General features: G+C 43.0%; 2 protein-coding genes across 4 annotated transcripts in view; one reads left to right on the top strand and one right to left on the bottom strand.

Annotated features, from left to right (window-relative positions):
• The window catches only part of LOC109477264 (ER membrane protein complex subunit 1-like), a 9,062-nt gene extending 763 nt beyond the window's left edge, over positions 1-8,299 (top strand). The window contains exons 1-2 of one of the 2 annotated variants that reach the window (XM_019778348.1): positions 3,372-3,457; positions 3,981-8,299. In XM_019778348.1, the coding sequence (XP_019633907.1) occupies positions 4,070-7,012 (2,943 nt within the window). In that variant the 5' untranslated portion in view covers positions 3,372-3,457; positions 3,981-4,069 and the 3' untranslated portion in view covers positions 7,013-8,299. Of the gene's footprint in view, positions 1-3,371; positions 3,458-3,980 lie in introns of those variants that run through there. The other variant, XM_019778349.1, reaches the window with a different exon arrangement.
• Positions 8,300-8,740: 441 nt separating this feature from the next.
• On the bottom strand, positions 8,741-16,385 carry LOC109477267 (protein DD3-3-like). Of its 2 annotated transcripts, none has more exons than XM_019778352.1 (14): positions 16,280-16,385; positions 14,813-14,958; positions 14,605-14,682; positions 14,029-14,218; positions 13,534-13,719; positions 13,165-13,351; positions 12,671-12,843; positions 12,217-12,460; positions 11,946-12,008; positions 11,696-11,807; positions 11,288-11,471; positions 10,935-11,006; positions 10,229-10,397; positions 8,741-10,106 (listed from the first exon to the last, which is right to left on the bottom strand). In XM_019778352.1, exons 2-14 carry the CDS (start codon positions 14,954-14,956, stop codon positions 9,875-9,877), a joined length of 2,034 nt encoding a protein of 677 aa, XP_019633911.1. In that variant the 5' UTR covers positions 14,957-14,958; positions 16,280-16,385; the 3' UTR covers positions 8,741-9,874. The 2 variants fall into 2 exon arrangements, with proteins under 2 accessions (XP_019633911.1, XP_019633910.1); XM_019778351.1 differs by having other exon boundaries at positions 13,165-13,354; positions 13,537-13,719.
• Between the last annotated feature and the right edge of the window lie 543 nt (positions 16,386-16,928).

Below are 16,928 nucleotides of genomic sequence, written 5' to 3'. Positions count from 1 at the left end.
AGGCGTGTTTCTGGCACAATAGATTGCATAAGATGCACAAAGTGCACACTTTCCCAGTCTACTTTTAAGATGTCTGACTTCACGGTCTTTGTGACTGACCGGACAGAGTGACTTCAGCTTTGCAATGTTCTCGCCGTTAATCCACCCTCTGCTTCCTACTTCAACTGTAACAAGAGTAGCCCTGTATCCACTATGAAAGTTAATGTCATTAACCAGACTTTCGTACTTCGCCGATTTTCTATCCTCGGCGTCCTGTGCATTCTGATCAAACGGGACGGTAAGTTCAATCAGGGTCAGCGTTCGTTTGACAGGATCCTGGACTGTGATGTCAGGTACCAGCGGTGTCGGTAGGATGTCTGGGGGAATTGTGGTGTGTGTACCTCCTTCCAGGTAGTCTGGGCTTAAGTCACACCTGATTGTGACCTCTGGGTTGGACTTTGCATGCCACAGCTTAAGGGTGCTGACTAGTTCCATAAGGACACTATTATGTCGCCAGGTATACCTGTCCTTGAGGGCTACAGGGCACATGTTGAGGACATGTCGCAGAGTCTGCCGTCCTTTGCAAAGTGGGCACTTCGGTGAGAGGACTTTTCCCCAGCGGACCAGGTTATCAGCTGTCGGTAGCCAGTTTAACATTCCGTTTAACGCAAATTCAAATACTCCCCGGGGGGTGTTACACAGGGAGCTCTTCCACTTTAGATCAGACTGTTCTTGTATGACTAGTTCCACCCAGTTTCCCTGTACTTGGAGTGATCTGCATTTTTCTTCCACTTTCAATTCTGAAGTTTGGCGGAATTCTCTCTTGCAATGAAGTCAAGATGATATCATACCACATAACCTCATTTTTACTCCTCCACATTGTGTACACAATGGCGGTATTATTTTGTTTGTAATTTCCCTGATTTAACTTTACTCTCATTTTCATTGGAAACGCTTCCATTTTGGGAGAATACAGATGATACCATGTATGAACCCATTCTGACCCCTCCATGTTGTTTACACAGTATCCTTTTAGCACTATCAGCATGGACCCTTCCTCCCTTAGGCATGGGTGACCCCAGAATGCCTTCTTCCCAGTGCTACATGTGACCATACCAGCTGTAGGTCCCGGCCAACTCTAATCGGCTATCTATGAAAAGATCCAGTTTCCAGACTTAAGCCTGTAAACAGTATAATGGCTGGTTATACAGAGCTGCATGAAAGAACTCAAACCCATGTACAGCTGAAGTAGACATGTGTACTTACTCCAATTTTATTCATGGTTTTTGTGTTCTCTCTGTAACATATTCAAATGTTCTTTATTTCTGCCTGCTTGACTGCAATTAAGCAATAACTTGCAAATAACATTCACATATGTTACATCAAATGGCATCTAACCTCTAGATGTCCAACCACATGGACTAACATATCATTCAATGCTATATTATTATCTGGCAATGAGTTCCATTTTACAACAGTTTATAGATGGCATGCAGGCTATGTCAGAACATTCTCTGGTGTATGAGAAATCAAGAACACCCAGGCTACCTCCATCTGTCATTATATGTCAGGCTAGCACAGTGGACCAAAGTTCAAACTTCTCCGCATATCTACCATACTCAAGAATAACCCAGAGGCAAGAAGTGAACTTGATTTGTCCCCGACATCCTAATGTATTCTGGTTGGTGTACTATACATGTAACATAAAAAAAGATATTGTTATGTTGACTTTTTTTACTGAACATTCTAAACAGTATCCAGTGAAACAATATACTCTCTGTACTGATGGAAGGGATAAATGGTGTCCTACAGTACAGTCATTTTACTCATAGCCTGAAGCTATGATAGTATAACATGATTACACCTGTGCCCTGTGCAAAAGAGTATAATCCTTCAGCACTGTTTGACACCTGCAATTCTCTTTATCAAAGTTTATGATACTAGTATAAGGGGGTGCCACATTTTTACAGCAACAGTGAGGCATGGATTTTCTGCAGCTGACACCATAAATCTATCCACATGATAGTCCTCAATAGCAGTCCCCTACCCAGGTTGTCAACTTCAGTTTGAGTCACAGATTACCACACCTAGCTTTTACACAAAGGTTTTGTTTTGGTTTTGGACCATCCTCATCCTGTTTTGGCTCCTACTAGTACATACGTGCCTACCTTATAACTTGATAAGCAAAACAATAATTAATTTCATTTGAAAAAAAAAAACAACTAGTATCCCCTTTACCTTTGAGATAGACACAAAACAAAGGACAATGATAGGCAGGTGACATCACATGTACAGGCAGGTGACCCCAAAACTAGGACAAAAGTGCATAAGGTCATCTGCATATCTGTCAACCTTCTCTTTTGAAGGTTTTGCTAAAACATTCTGGCCCCTGTCTTTTAACCATCTGGCGTTCTGTGATACAGAAAACGTGCCTGATTTCGACTTATTATAAATCAACACGCGAAAAACTAGATCCGAGCACTGAAGTGTGAATAATAAGGTACGTTATGCGCCTGGCTGACTGGAACCCGTAATTATCTCCAGTTATAATTATTTGTTATTCTATGACACCAGAAACGCAAAGGAGGTGGTGATATTTGCTGTAACATTAATTAAACTGAGTAGCTGACAAATCTGCAATCACGTTTTGTGACGTTCATATATTTATCAAAAAATTTATGCAAGGATCCGGGCGGGTTTGACTACGTGATTTTCACTGCGTACCATACGCATACGTCAACGACAGATTTCAAAACATCCTCTAAAAACACCCTTTTCCCTCAGCTTCTAGCTTCCAACGATATCAAAGGGTTTACGAACCTCTTCTTTAATGAATCGGCAGCCTGGAGTGCCGTTAACGCCGTCTGAAGCCATCATGTTGACAAGGTTGTGTCGGGTCGCGCCAAAACTGGACTGTTGTTTACCGCGCCTTTGTGGAAAATAACTTGTGGACACATGGGTGCAGTTCTGTGACGTAAGGGGCGGAGCCATAGTGGAAAACGGATGAGTTTCTTTTATATAAAGGTTATGAATTAATTGTGTGAAAAATAGACGATATTTATAGATATGTATTGTATTTATCAGTGTAATCATAAGGTATTTGTTGCTATCTAAACGCTGTTTCTATCAACAAAAAAGACGACTAGAATCTACATCACACCTCTTAATGTTGGTATCGTCCATAGCACGACAGGACAAATCATCGCGCTGAAACGTAATAGAATAAAGTAGAATATATTAGTTTAAACACCATAAGAAAATATAGTTAAGATATCATTATTAGAAATCAAATTATCAAAATCTTATGTGATATCTGTTGAATCAAATCCAATTATTGATCTATAACAGGTGTCTTTGATACATTTTTTTTTGTTTGTTTCGATGCAGTCGAACAGCTGCAAAATGGCCGCCCACCCGGTCTAGGTGAGGAAGAACAAGCAGAAAGACGAATCTTTTACGGCTTGACTCGCGCCCTGTGGTGAGTTGTTGTGGGTACATAGTAGCAATCATCTTGTCCTATAAGAAACGAAGTTTCTGTGGGATCTACCTTGTATCATTTTTGTTAATTTTGCCTTCCATAACATTTGTATAAATGAATCACTAAAACGGGTCAATTGAAACATGCACGTGCTTTATGTGATCAGCAGTGGTCATCATGTTTTATAATCTCTAGTCATCACGAAAGTGCCGTAAATGTCATCTTAACAGTGTCTACAAAAGGTTGTTTAAAACTGTATAATCAAAGCTTATTTTGGCGCTAATATTACACACAGACAAAGGGATAGAAATTATTGGCAACATGCATACATTTTATTTTACACACTGACACATGCATGTGTATGTAACAACGCCAGGGATGAATTCAATTCTGAAAAAAATGCTACCAACTTCACTTTCAACATCTGCATAGAGATTACTTTTGAAAACAAGATACTAGTAGACGTTTTTGGGAAAGCAGTTACAATACTAATGCTGAATTTATTGTGTTTTGTCTTTTTCAGTTCCTCTCATTTACCCAGATTGGAAACATATCAGCTGTGAATATCAAACTTCAAAGGAATTGATTGACTACAAAACACCAAACTTCAACATGACAGCCCAAGGTCAAGGTTTCCTGTTGCCATGGATACTGCTGGTGTCAGCCTTTGTCGTTCACATCCTCCCCACCAGTGGTATGTATGAAGATCAGATTGGGAAGTTCGACTGGCACCAGCAGTACATCGGAGCTGTGAGGCAGGCCATGTTCGACCAGTCCGCTCCAGTCAGCAAACGCATCTTTGTGGGCACAGAGTCCAACGTCGTGGCAGCCATCAACTCCCGAACAGGGCAGCTGGCCTGGAGGCATGTGCAGGAGAGGGGAGACCCCTGGGGGGTGGATGTGGTACTGCACAAGAACAGCATCTTGGTGACGGTATGCAACGGAGGGGACACAGTTCGTGCGTGGGACCCCGCCAGTGGAACTCTTCTGTGGGAGTTTCTCGGAAAAGAGGGAAACGATTCACCAGCAAAAGCACTCCTAGTTGAAGGGAAGCAGGATGACAGATCATATGTAGAATCGGTTGCAGTCCTGACAAAGAAGACTTTGAGGATTCTGTCAGCAGTCGACGGCCATGAAATGGTGAGCACTGAGGTCTGGCCAAGCGGGGAGTCTGGGGGGACAGCTGTCCTGCACCAAGCAAGTAATGGCCAGCTTTACTCTGTCAGCATCTCCACCCAATCCACTGTACAGATTGTGTCGTACTCCCATGTCCCTGGGAAGGGGTACGAGGCAGTGAAGAGGGTTGTTGCAGCAGGATGGGCCTCACCACAGTCCACCCAGTGTGTGGTCACAGGAGACAACATTCTGGTCTGCTCTGAAGCCAGCACCAACTCCCTGTACACCATGTCACTGGTGGATGGCAGTACTTTTTCTGCAGTCACCCTCCTGTCACTGGGATTCAACAGCTGGCAGCCGGACAGCCTGGCCCTCAAGTCAGTACAAGTAGGGAGGAAAGAGGTCCTTCTTCGCCTGGCTAAGGATCATTTCGTACTCCTGCAAGCAACGGCAAGCACGTTAACTGTCCTAAAAGATTTCCCAGATGTGTATACAACCACTACAGCAAGGAGTCAGGAAAGGGACATCATGTTCTTTGTGAAGAAAGGAAGCAAGGACGAACTTGTTGTTACTGGCTTCTACCTAGAAAATCTGAAAGAAGACCAAGCTTTAACTCAGATGATAGCCCATCAGCCACATTTTGGGTCTCCCCAGCAGGTGACAGTGTACACATTCCTGAAACGCGACAGTTCGACGGGATATCGTGCGCTGCTGCAGATGGAGGACCAATCACTACTGATGCTTCAGCAGCTGCAGGGGAACCAGGGGCACGTGATGTGGCAGCGCAACGAGGCGCTGGCATCAATCTCTGCCGTCGACCAGGTGGATCTGCCTGTGTCGGAAACAGAGAGCAAGTTTGAGGAGGAGTTTGGAGAGGAGTCTGAGGAAGACCTCTCAGTCTGGCAGATGTTTACGAGGAGAATCACCACGCAGCTGGAACAGCTGAAGGATCTGGCCGACAAGTTTGAAGAGTACAGGAGGCCAAAAGCTAAACAAGTGGAGAAACAGCTGGAGAGGGATCCCTTCAACCTCCGCAAGATGATCGTGGTGGTCACGTCTGCTGGTAAGCTGTACGGACTGGACAGCGCAAACGGCGATGTCGTTTGGCAGTACTTCCTACCAAACATCCAGTGCTTCAGCCAAGGCGAGATGTACCTGTTCGTACAGCGGACCACAGCGCACTTCCCCCACCCTCCACAGGCCATGCTGGTGGCTCAGGAAAAGGCCACGGGGAACGGGCTCGTCTTTACCTTCAACCCTACCACTGGGCAGCCTGTCAACACAAGCTTTGCCTGGGGAACTCCACAGCCTTTCAAAGTGCTGCAGGCAAACCTTCTCCCTGTGATGAACAACCACCACCTCCACCCGGTCATGATTGTTGACTCTGATCATGGGGTCCACATCTTCCCACCTTCCCCCTCAGTCTTGTCTGTCCTCAAGAAAAACAATGGGAAGATTTTCCTCCATGCTGCCGATCTAGCGAAGAGCACACTGACGGGTTTTAGCCTCACCACATTACAGGACGGGAAAGTGGAGCTCTCTCAAGCCTGGCATCTCAGCCTCCCCATCCCATCCCAGAGAATTGTAAGTGTTGTACCCAGGAGAGCCAATGAGCACGTCCACTCCCAGGGGCGGGTGTTGAGTGACAGAAGTGTCATGTACAAGTATCTGAACCCCAACCTCCTAGCAGTAATGACTGAGGGCATAGAGAGAGATGTTCCTCTGTTGACTCTGTATCTGGTAGATGCAGTCACAGGACAGGTGGTGTACAGCATGCAGCACAAGCGAGCCAGTGGGCCAGTCCACCTGGTTCACTCCGAGAACTGGGTCGTCTATCACTACTGGAACGGGAAGTTCCGCCGACACGAGGTGACCGTCCTGGAGCTGTTTGAGTCGCAGGGGGACAGGAACTCCACCACGTTCTCGTCCCTCTCCACCCAGAGCCTCCCTCTGGTCCTGCAGCAGGCCTACATCTTCCCCACGGGACTCACCGCCATGGCCGTCAGCAACACGGAACGTGGCATCACCGCACGCAGCCTGCTCCTTGCCCTCCCGAACGGTGGCCTCATGACGCTCCCTAAGAACATCCTAGACCCTCGCCGCCCCATCATCCCCACCAAGCAGCACCAGGAGGAAGGGGTGTACCCGTACATCCCTGAACTGCACATCAACCCAATGACACTTCTCACATATAACCAGTCTGTAGAGGGGATACGGGGGATTCATATAGGAGCAGCAGGGCTAGAGTCTACCTCTGTTGTGCTAGCATATGGTTTAGACTTGTTCTACACCAGGATAATGCCATCTCAAATGTTTGATGTATTGAAAGAAGATTTTGACTACTTCTTTATCAGTTCTATATTGTTAGGTCTGGTCATGGCCACACTGATAACTCATCGCCTAGCTGCCATGAAGACACTGAATAGGAGTTGGAGATAGGGACACTGTGGGGAGGGAACAACATCATACATGTTCAATTACATGTACATGTAGCATGAAAAATTATGTTTGATGATAAGGGACTAAACAGTAGCTTCAGTTCCAATACAAAGATCAGAGTTATCAAACAATTTTTAAGCCTTTATTCAGGATTTGTGATATTTCAGTTATTATTTTCAAAAAGTCTGCCTCTGATACAAACTCATTACTGTTGTTGGGGTAGGCTGAAAATTTAGCAAAGCTGATTCCTCTTTGTAATATGGTAACAAAATTCTGTCCCATAATGTTATACTGGTGTTTACATACACACATTGTGTTGTACATGTATATAGTAAATTGTTCTGTTGAAAACTTCTGTGCAATTTTTGTTTGTGAGTATTGCTAAAGAAAACAATGTGCATGTAGTTTTATTGAATTTAGATCACTTCATGTATTTGCAATAATGTAAGAATGTTTAAAAAATGCAGATCAAAATTCTTGAGTTACGGAGAAGGATAGGAACATTTGGCAAGGCCAGAACGTACCAGACTAGTATGAATGGCTTAAGGTAATTTCAAAAATTTTATGGAGAGACTCTTTGGTAAGGACTACAAAGAACAGCAGGTCTGGTGTAAGTTGGTGAGGACTTGGCAATTGTAGTGATTGGAATTTTGGGTTTTTACGAACCATATAGTATTTACATATTCTACTTGCCCATCATATAAAAAAAGGATTGCTGGCCCAGATAGCCACCACTGGGCCCTCATTGACAGGAGTCTCAGGCAGTGACAAACATAACCATATCCTCCACAGAACTCACAAGAGAGAAGTCCACAAGTGTTGGTAGTTCCCTGATGTTTGCAGAACTTTCGTTCTTTATGGCACTGATCTGAGTCTTGTGAAGTTAGAATTTATTCCCAGGAGTCAACAGTGTCTAATTGTTTTATAGTTTCCATATTTGGGTGGAATCTGAACTGGCAAAAGTTAGTGTTTACATTGGTACTAATCAGGTGGATGTCCAGTTTGAATAAAACTAATGTATAATATTTCAGAGAAAACTGACCTGAATTTTGTTGTTTCTAAGGAAACATGTAAAAATTACAAAGAAAGGTCCAAGAAGAATGTTGTGCAGGAAGTAGAGACAAAATTACAGTAGGCAGTGAAATTTGTATTGAAGACTTTCCTCTTGGACGGTAGTCTTTGTTTCAAGTATTTATTTATATGCAAGATGTATTGATTAATGTTGTAATATTTTTTGGTTGTAAACAATTTTGCATGTGTGATGAATAAATATCATGATTATGATCATAATTTTGTGTTATGAAATGTTTATGACTGCTGGTGTCAAGCTACAACTATCAGATGTTTGTATACAAATGTTAGTTTTGTCAGATTGCTCAATCTAACTACAGTCAGTAACTGGATAACAAAAATATCCTGTGTTCTAGAAAATCGAGCCCTTGATTTTGGAAGGTCTTGCACAATTTAGCAATAATTCTTACAGTTATTCCTCCTGTAAAAAGAACACAAGGAATATTAAATGGGACAGGGAATGTTCCCAAGCAGCTTTCATAACTTCTTCTATTAGGTCAGTTATTTTAATTAGTCTTCACTCTTGGTGAGTAAAGCTTGCCTCCAGCATTGAGATTTCTGAAAAGAGATGCTGTTCCTAAACCTAAACTTAGTTGAGTGCCTAGCAGTGTTCTCTTTGCCTTGCACAGAGATCCATCAAAAAAGTAAGACTTGAAGTATTTTACATGAACACATTTTATTTTCCAATCGAGTCTGAACCAGCAGACACCAACTTGTCTACACCAAGGATTGTCTCTAGGTATACAAGCCTTCACAGATGACGAACAAGCATTTCAATAGTGACATTTTCCACCATCAGGCAAATAACTTTTGCCATTTTCAGTTCATAAACAATGGCCAATCAGAACAAACAATCACAATCAGCACAAAATATCACCATTCAAATGTGCTCCGAAGTCTTATGGAGGCTAATATACTATAAAGATACATTTGTACTTCTATCATAACATCTATATTCACCATTATTGCAAAACACCCCATATACAATGTACAGTACAAAACATCGGGATATCAAAAGTAAAGGAAAACATTTCTAGTTACTAATTCTGTGAACAGGCACTTTGTACAGCAGCTAGCAACAGTATATGGATAGGTATAAGGCCTCTAGATGTTACAATTAGCAGCATCTCCACAATATTACAGTTCAATGAAATGCAATGCTTGATTATGATGCCAGTGATAACATTGTCATGTACTGATTATATAATACTAAAAAAGCCACATATATATAGACCTGCTGCTACAGGTTACAATTGACCAGAATGGTGGTGGAATGGCTAGCTCTAAAGCTGAGAGGCATAGGTTTTTAGTCCCAGTCTAAACTGTACACCACCTACTTGTAAAGCAGATTTTTACAGCATGAAAAATTCACAAATTTCATGTTGAGGCAGGTCATACTGGCTGGTCCATTTTGTGTAATAACTTTGTAATCAAGTTACAATAAATACAAACAAACCTTTACGGTGTCATGTTATACAAAATAAACACAGAATGATGTAAGATTAATGATAATGTAATGTATGACTAAACTGGTTGACAAAGACCAAGGCTGGTCTAGTACAGAGTTAAAATTTTTGTGTCCCAACACAAAAAATGAGCGCATCAAATTCTTTATTGCAGTTCTTCTGCAGTCGTCCAGAGAATCCAAGGGACCAAAGGACTAGTCAAAAGTGAGGAAGAATGCAATAGGAGGGTCAAAAATTTTTATGTGCTAATTTTATGTGTTGGAACAAAGTTTGAACTCTCTACTATGTTATCTACCAACAAACAAATGAAGTTTAATGGCAAGTTTCAAGGCAGGTCGTTGTCTGTGAAGGATGACTTTGTCCCCTCCACCACGTGGATGGTTCCCTTCTGGCTGCGGTTGGAGAAGTTGTTGTTCCGTGTGCACATGTAGTGGTAGGTGCCTTTCCGGAACTCCAGAAGAGCCCCCTCGAATGACGCCGGCGCGTTGTTGAGAAGCTTGTCCAGTTTGTTTTTCCGTTCCACTGACTCAGTGTGGCAGACTTCCGCATGGAAACAACTGAGGGCAAAAATGATAGATAAACTAAGCACTCTTTTGTTTGTGTACATAGTAGAATTCACTTGGATAATAAAACAGACAGACATAGCCTTTGCTGTAAACCCTGAGTAGTCAATACTCACGTGTAGTATCCTGAGCTGGCGAAAGCCACAGCCAGGTCCTTAGCCAGTCCATACTTGGGTGCAGCCGGCCACCACACCCGGGCACTGTTCCACATGGTGGAGTTCTCAAACGGAGCAGGGAAGTTGTCCAGCAGAGATCTCATCTGAACAATGTTGTTACGGTCTGTACCTGCAGGAAGAGAAAAAAATAGACCCCTTTGTAAAAGTGTTTGTGGGGTCGTGTGGCGCAGTCGGTAGCGCGTTCGGCTCACACCCGAGAGGTTGCGGGTTCGAATCCTGCCCATGTCACCGATCTTGTGCCCTTGGGAAAGGCACTTTACACGACTTTCCTCACTTCACTCAGGTGTAAATGAGTACCTAGCTTCGGTTAGGGACGTCCCTCGGATAGGACGTTAAATGGAGGTCCCGTGTTTGGGAGAGCCACACCCCACGCACGTAAAAGAACCCACCGCACTTATCGAAAAGAGTAGGGGTCCTTCCCGGTGTGAGTGGTTCAAACCTTACAGTCTGGTCACAGGCTTGACATCTTGTAAAGGTGATAGTCACCTGTTATGTCAATCCTTCCACAAATGTGGTAAATCGTCATAAAATAAAATAAAATAAAACTAATGCAAACTTGAAAGTAACAGAATTTTCAAACTTCTAGAGACAAAAAGTAAATGTCTTCAATTGCTAAAGCAGAATGTATTTTCCAAAGTTTCCCTACCAGTTGTGCCCTCCCCAGCGTCTCCTGCCTGGCCGTCACCAGCAGGGTTCCCGTTGTTGTGACTGTTCGACCCTGGAACACAGAACAACAGCAGATCTCAGTTTATGCTTCAGAATCTGTATTTCTTAATCAGACACCCTTCATTTTAAAATATCAGCTGTTCTATATGCATATCATATGACCTCTAACATCCAACCCCTGCATAATTGAAGTCTACACATTGAGTCTCCTTTGATAACATTTCAACCTGTGTTTCTCATCCATTCTGTTTTTCTGAGGTAAAGCAAAGAATTTCTTGGTACAGTAATACAGTGCAGACATCTGTAGTAGCATGAGTGTGTGTTTCTCCTCACCTTCCCACTGTATGTGGACCAGGTCTCCCTCCTCCATGTGCAGGTGGGCGGGAACAAAGTCGTACTCCACAGCGGGGTACACCTGCACGATGTTCCCACGCTTCCCGCGTACGTTCAGGTTGTGGATGGCACGGCCCTCTAGACCGCTGGGCCGAGGCTTCAACAGGAACACGTGGCTCCGGTCCTGAATTACAATATAAACTCTCTTCGTGAAAAATGAATCCACTAGAACAACAAATTTTCCATTCTCAGCTGCAGCCTTCCTCAGGTTAACCAATCAAATATCTCCTAAGTTCTAGCAACTTTTGACTAATTAATGATAATGTCACATTTTCCTACAGTCACATGACCAAAAAAATCTTAGGCTGTACTACAGTTGTCAGAGGACATGTATGTGTTTGTACAAACCTGGAAGGTCCTGCCGAACTGTGCTGTGTTGATGGCCAGACGGAGTGGGGAGTACTCAGCACCAATGTCTACTGTCGGGTTCTGCTGTACAGGGGACAGCAGGCCAAGTTGTCTGGAACAGCAACAACAACAGTCAAGTCAGCAATGGCCACTCATGTACAAAACGTATTGCCAATAATATTTGAATTTATTTCAAAAGTGACTGAAACACTTGTTTTATAATCTTATAGATACAGAGAACCATACTCACAGGTTTTGGTTGTAGGCTGCATCAGTCTGCCAAGGATCATAGTCATCTGTTGAGATGTTGTACCTGGAAAATAATATTTCAAAGAAACGTTACAGTACAAATAAAAATTACTACTGTATAATTTCCTCCCTCTCTCCCTCCACTTTCTTTTCCTGATTCTCAGCACACATCTACACCTTGCTGTAGTTACTAGCCTGGCCCATCCCATTTCTTTCTCTCTTCTCTCTCTTATCCCTCTACCTCTCCCCATCTCCCACTCCAGTGTCCTTACCTGACCCTCAACACACATCTCTTGGTGTTCCCAGAAGGGAAGTACGGCAGGACCCAGGTGTAGTTACTGGCCTGCCCGTCCCTGCTGTTCCCCAGGTGGTTGGACCGGCTCCACGGTGCCGGCTGGCAGTCAGGCGCCGGTGGGAGAACCAGGCACGTCTGCGTGTCGCTGTCCTCGCCCTCGGGGTAACCGTACACGTACCGCAGCCCGCTGCGCCCTTCCCCCTGACAGTCTGCCTGGGAAACTGCAAAAAACAAAGTAGAAATTTGACACATGCTTGACACATCCTGCATCTGTTTTTTAATTGAGATTTGAGCCCAGTTACAAGCATGGTTCCAGCCTTCAACATTTTACACTCAAAGCAGAAAGAAGTACTCCCTGTATACATGTATACTAGTACCCTTGAGTATCTATTGCATATGTATTCCACTAGAACATTATTGTAAGACCATACCTGTGGGTGCCTTCTCCAGATAGCTGTAGTAAGCCCTCCACTCCCCACCGTTGTCCTCACAGTCCTGCTGGTTGTTCCAGCGTGACCAGTGTTTCTTCACTGTCCTGGCATTGTTATAGAACTCCACACACTCGTACTTGGCTGCTGAGTTTGCACTCTCACGCTTGTAGTAGCTGTGGAAAAGTAGAATTTGGGTATTCATTAACTAAAAACCAAGCCTTCAATTTCAAACTAGGGCTTGTTTTATGCTTGACTTCAAGAAGTGAAGTCTTCCCCTCTTATATGCACTACATCTTCTTAAAACTGAAACTTGTGAGCAAAACAATGCCATGGATACCTTTTCTCATTTGCTTTCTCGCAAACTTTCATGTTGTAACAAAAATAATGTGCATTATTCAGTATCTAGATGACTGTTCACTGTTAAAGGAAAAAACAATGCAATCATCTGATTTCAAATATGTGTGAGCCAAGAAGAAAACAAATTTCTAACTTACTCGCACATGGTGATGTTGTCAGTCAGTACAGCAATATCTCTCCATGGTGTTGGGTGCCAGTAGGGGTAGTGATCTCTCTCCTCTGGACACTCGTAGCCGCGCCGGTTCCCGTTAGGGTTCTGTCTCGTGTGGATTGCAGAGCTGTAGCCATTGTTGTTACGGCGGGTAATCTGGTCAGCAACAAACAAGCCTGTGGAGGTAGAGGATTTGGGAAATTAAACTTACAGTTTCAAGTGAATATTAATCTTGCAAGTATTTTAGATTTCACTTCTGAAGTGAAATCAATGCTACATGTAAACAGAGCAAATACACAGTGTACATGTAAGTGACAACTAATCATACATGACAAAACCACAATGCAAACACACTGACCCTGGTTCCTCTCCCTGTTGTAGCACTTGTCGTACCACTGCCAGGGCTCCTGAATGGCGCGGTCTGTCTTCACGTTGTTGTTCTTACGGCTGTTGGCCTGTGCCTTCGTCTCCTGCAGGTTGTTAGCAGGGGTGTGGTCCTGGGTCTGGGTAGTACGCCCGTTTCGCAGGGTGTCAGCAGTTCCTGAAACACAGGTATGTCAACTATGGGCCACAAAAAGTCAATGTCATAGTAGTAATTGCCTTTAAACATGTCACAAAACATCAAATAAATGTTTCTCACTAAAAAAAATTTATTCACTGTAACAGCAGTCTGGGGCATTCAAAGACTGACATCCACAAAATCTGGACTCTGAGCTGAGCTGAGCTCCAAACTACACCAGTATGCTTCAGTTCACAAAGTTTAATGCCAGGCCTGATGGATTATGCATATGTATTAGATAGAAGATACAACAGTGGTTTATTTGTAAACCACCCAGTTGTGTCCCCTTACCTGTAGCAGAGTTGATGTTGTCCTGACACATGTACTGTAGGACCACCTGACAGTTCTGTTTGTGGGGGTCGGAGTCTGCGTTCCCCCCACAGCCATGCTGATTGGTCCATTCCACAGTCAGGAAACTCCGCCCAGATTTGTCCTCTTTGTTTGAGGAATCCCAGCCATAGGGGCCGCTCTGGAAATAAGTCTGGGAAGGGGAGCAAGACGGATTTGTGAAAGAATAAAAGATTATTTCTCAAATACTGTATTGTACATGTATTACAAATTACAGCCCGCAGACAGTTATTTTATGTCCTGTTCATGTGGTGTATATTTGCCAGAATGTTATAATCATCCATACATACATGTAAAGAATTTTTGGGGGATGGTTGTGAAAGCAGACTGATTGAATGTTCCTAGAGGTACATTGAAGACAAACATTGTCATATTTTGTTCTGCAAATACATGTACAAGAATGTATACAAGTACATTGTGAGTCAACTTGTGACACAATAAGATTCATACATGCAACAGCTACAGAGTACATTTAGAATTCATCATCAAAAATATTGTTAATTAATTCTTTGTTGTTACCATTCTGAACTGTCCGTCCTCATTGTTGAAGGCATTGTTGGTCTTGTCTCCAACATTGTAACCTCCTCGATTGTTGTTCTGTAAATTAACAGATATTCATCAGTAACTTTCAGTAAGTGAAGATGTTTAGCGTTTTGCATAAACCCAAAACTTTGTTTGGCTCATCATGAATTGCCATGGATTATAAAAATAAGGATTTTTAACAAACCTGCGAGTCGAAGACCCTATTGGCGTTCTGTCTGTTGGCAGACCGTTCGTTAAGCCTGTTGTTGGAGCCACGAGGGTTGTGGAGATACACGTCTCCTCCTACCAGGCTGGTCAGGAGTAACGTCACACTCAACGTTCTCCACATCTCTGTCAAATAAGAAATCAGAGATGTTAGATGGGAAGTATGCAATCCTCAACTACTAGTAATTCCACTACTAATTCCTGCTTATTCTGATCTGAAGCTTTATAATCTATCAACTATAGTACTAGTCTACCGGTAAGGCCCTTCTCGTATGTATATGTACCGAACCCTACCGTTTTTACTACGTGTGAACCCTATTATTTTAATTGTTTGTCAACTATGGGCCTGAAATAAAGAATAAAGTAAAGTACATATTTCCAATACTGATCAATTGCACTTATGACACAACAACACATCCCTTCACTTCAGAATTCCTTCCCTCTGAAGATTTCAAAACCACTTCCTTCCATTTTGAACAGGAACCATTTTGAACTCTTCCCGTGCAGTGGCAACACCAGAAAAAAAATAATTTGCATTGAATCACCCTTGTAGTTAACCTTAAACAAAAACAAAAACAAACACAAAGACTCTACTAGAAATATACATTTGTCTAATGTTTAATGTGAATCATGGCAATATGGAAAGCATTGTCTCCAGCTCTGAGACCTGAGAATTTCTTTTTCTGGAGACAGTAATAAAAGTACACAGATCCTGATGCCCACCATGAAGTCAAGTCTATGATTCTATGCAATCATGAACTGTGCTGGTGTAGTGGTTCCACTCCAACATGGCAGTCAACAGTGTGGTCTTCCACATAGTGACTTACACCTTGGTGCAAGGGAAGGCCGTGCTCTTACTGTTACTGTGTCTCCAAAAAGTCATATATTTTCTTATAACGTTACATGATTGCATAGAAAACGTGTCAACTGGGTTAGGCTTTCTGGCCTAGATCCAGAAGGCCCACACACCTAAGTCTTATGCTACAGTTTTGGTGTAGTCATGGAGGTTATCAAACAAGAAAAAAGGCCACATTGGAGTGTAATCAAAGAGTCCCATATGCATGTATTACAAAATCCCTTCAGTTCAGTGCAGGCCGTCTCTGCAACCTTCTCCTTTGCTTTAGGTTACACTTGACCGTCAGATGTTTATACTGACAACTCCCTTATATTTACAGATTTTGCATTACTCAATAACACTCTGCACAAGACTCATATCATAAACAAAGACGGTCAATTTCTAGCCTTCCTGAAAAGCCCGATACTTCCCAACCTTATCCCGGCGGACCGGTGTCAGATTCTCCCGGTGCACAGCGCGTTCCTGGCCGAAGACATATCCACATGTTTACGCTGCCTTACAACCGCCGTAGCACGTTACTATGAGGAATTTCTACATTGTTCTTGGTACCTAAGAACACCATAACTACTCAAGAAAGCCCTCAGAACTTACCTCTGCCTTAAAATTGTCTAAGATCGGCTCTGAAGACGCAAAAGTTGACTCAAGTTTGACCCATCAACGCTCTACTCTTTGCATCGGGCAGGAAGTGTAGTGTGCGGGTCACATGACCGGAAGGTACCAATATGCAGTGGGGATATTTTTCACGCTTCTTGAACCATCAATACTTTGATTTCTAACCTCCTTGATTTCAATCAAAACATGAACAAATTGAAAACAATAAAATCTTAATTTTTCCTTTTTCCTTCCATAAATAAAATCATTGGTAGACATAAACTCAATCCAATGACTCTGCTATCTAATTCACGTTACGTCCCTACCAAAATGGTATCACCTCGCAAGGTGAGACAATTAATGTACCTGAAGGCGACAGGTAAACACTAATGCATCACGCACGAACGTTATCTAATGACACAGATAAAGTCAGCATATATAAATAGCAAGGTGACGACATCGGCGCACATCAAAGTCGTCGGTATTGCATGACTATCTATGGTAAAACATTTATGGTAATTTGTGATGCAAACCAGCCATACATGAATGGGTCGGTCCCGTACCAGTGCGTGCCAGTCTCTTCTATCGGAAATCTATACACCATTGTTCGCTTCTATTTCTTTGTACCTTTGTACCTCAAAGTCCTTTT

Source organism: Branchiostoma belcheri, unplaced genomic scaffold (assembly GCF_001625305.1).
Source record: "Branchiostoma belcheri isolate BF01 breed outbred unplaced genomic scaffold, Haploidv18h27 scaffold4, whole genome shotgun sequence".
Taxonomy (NCBI): Eukaryota; Metazoa; Chordata; class Leptocardii; order Amphioxiformes; family Branchiostomatidae; genus Branchiostoma; species Branchiostoma belcheri.
The sequence above is the reverse complement of the archived record's forward strand: the minus strand, read 5'-3'. Positions and strand labels throughout refer to the sequence as shown.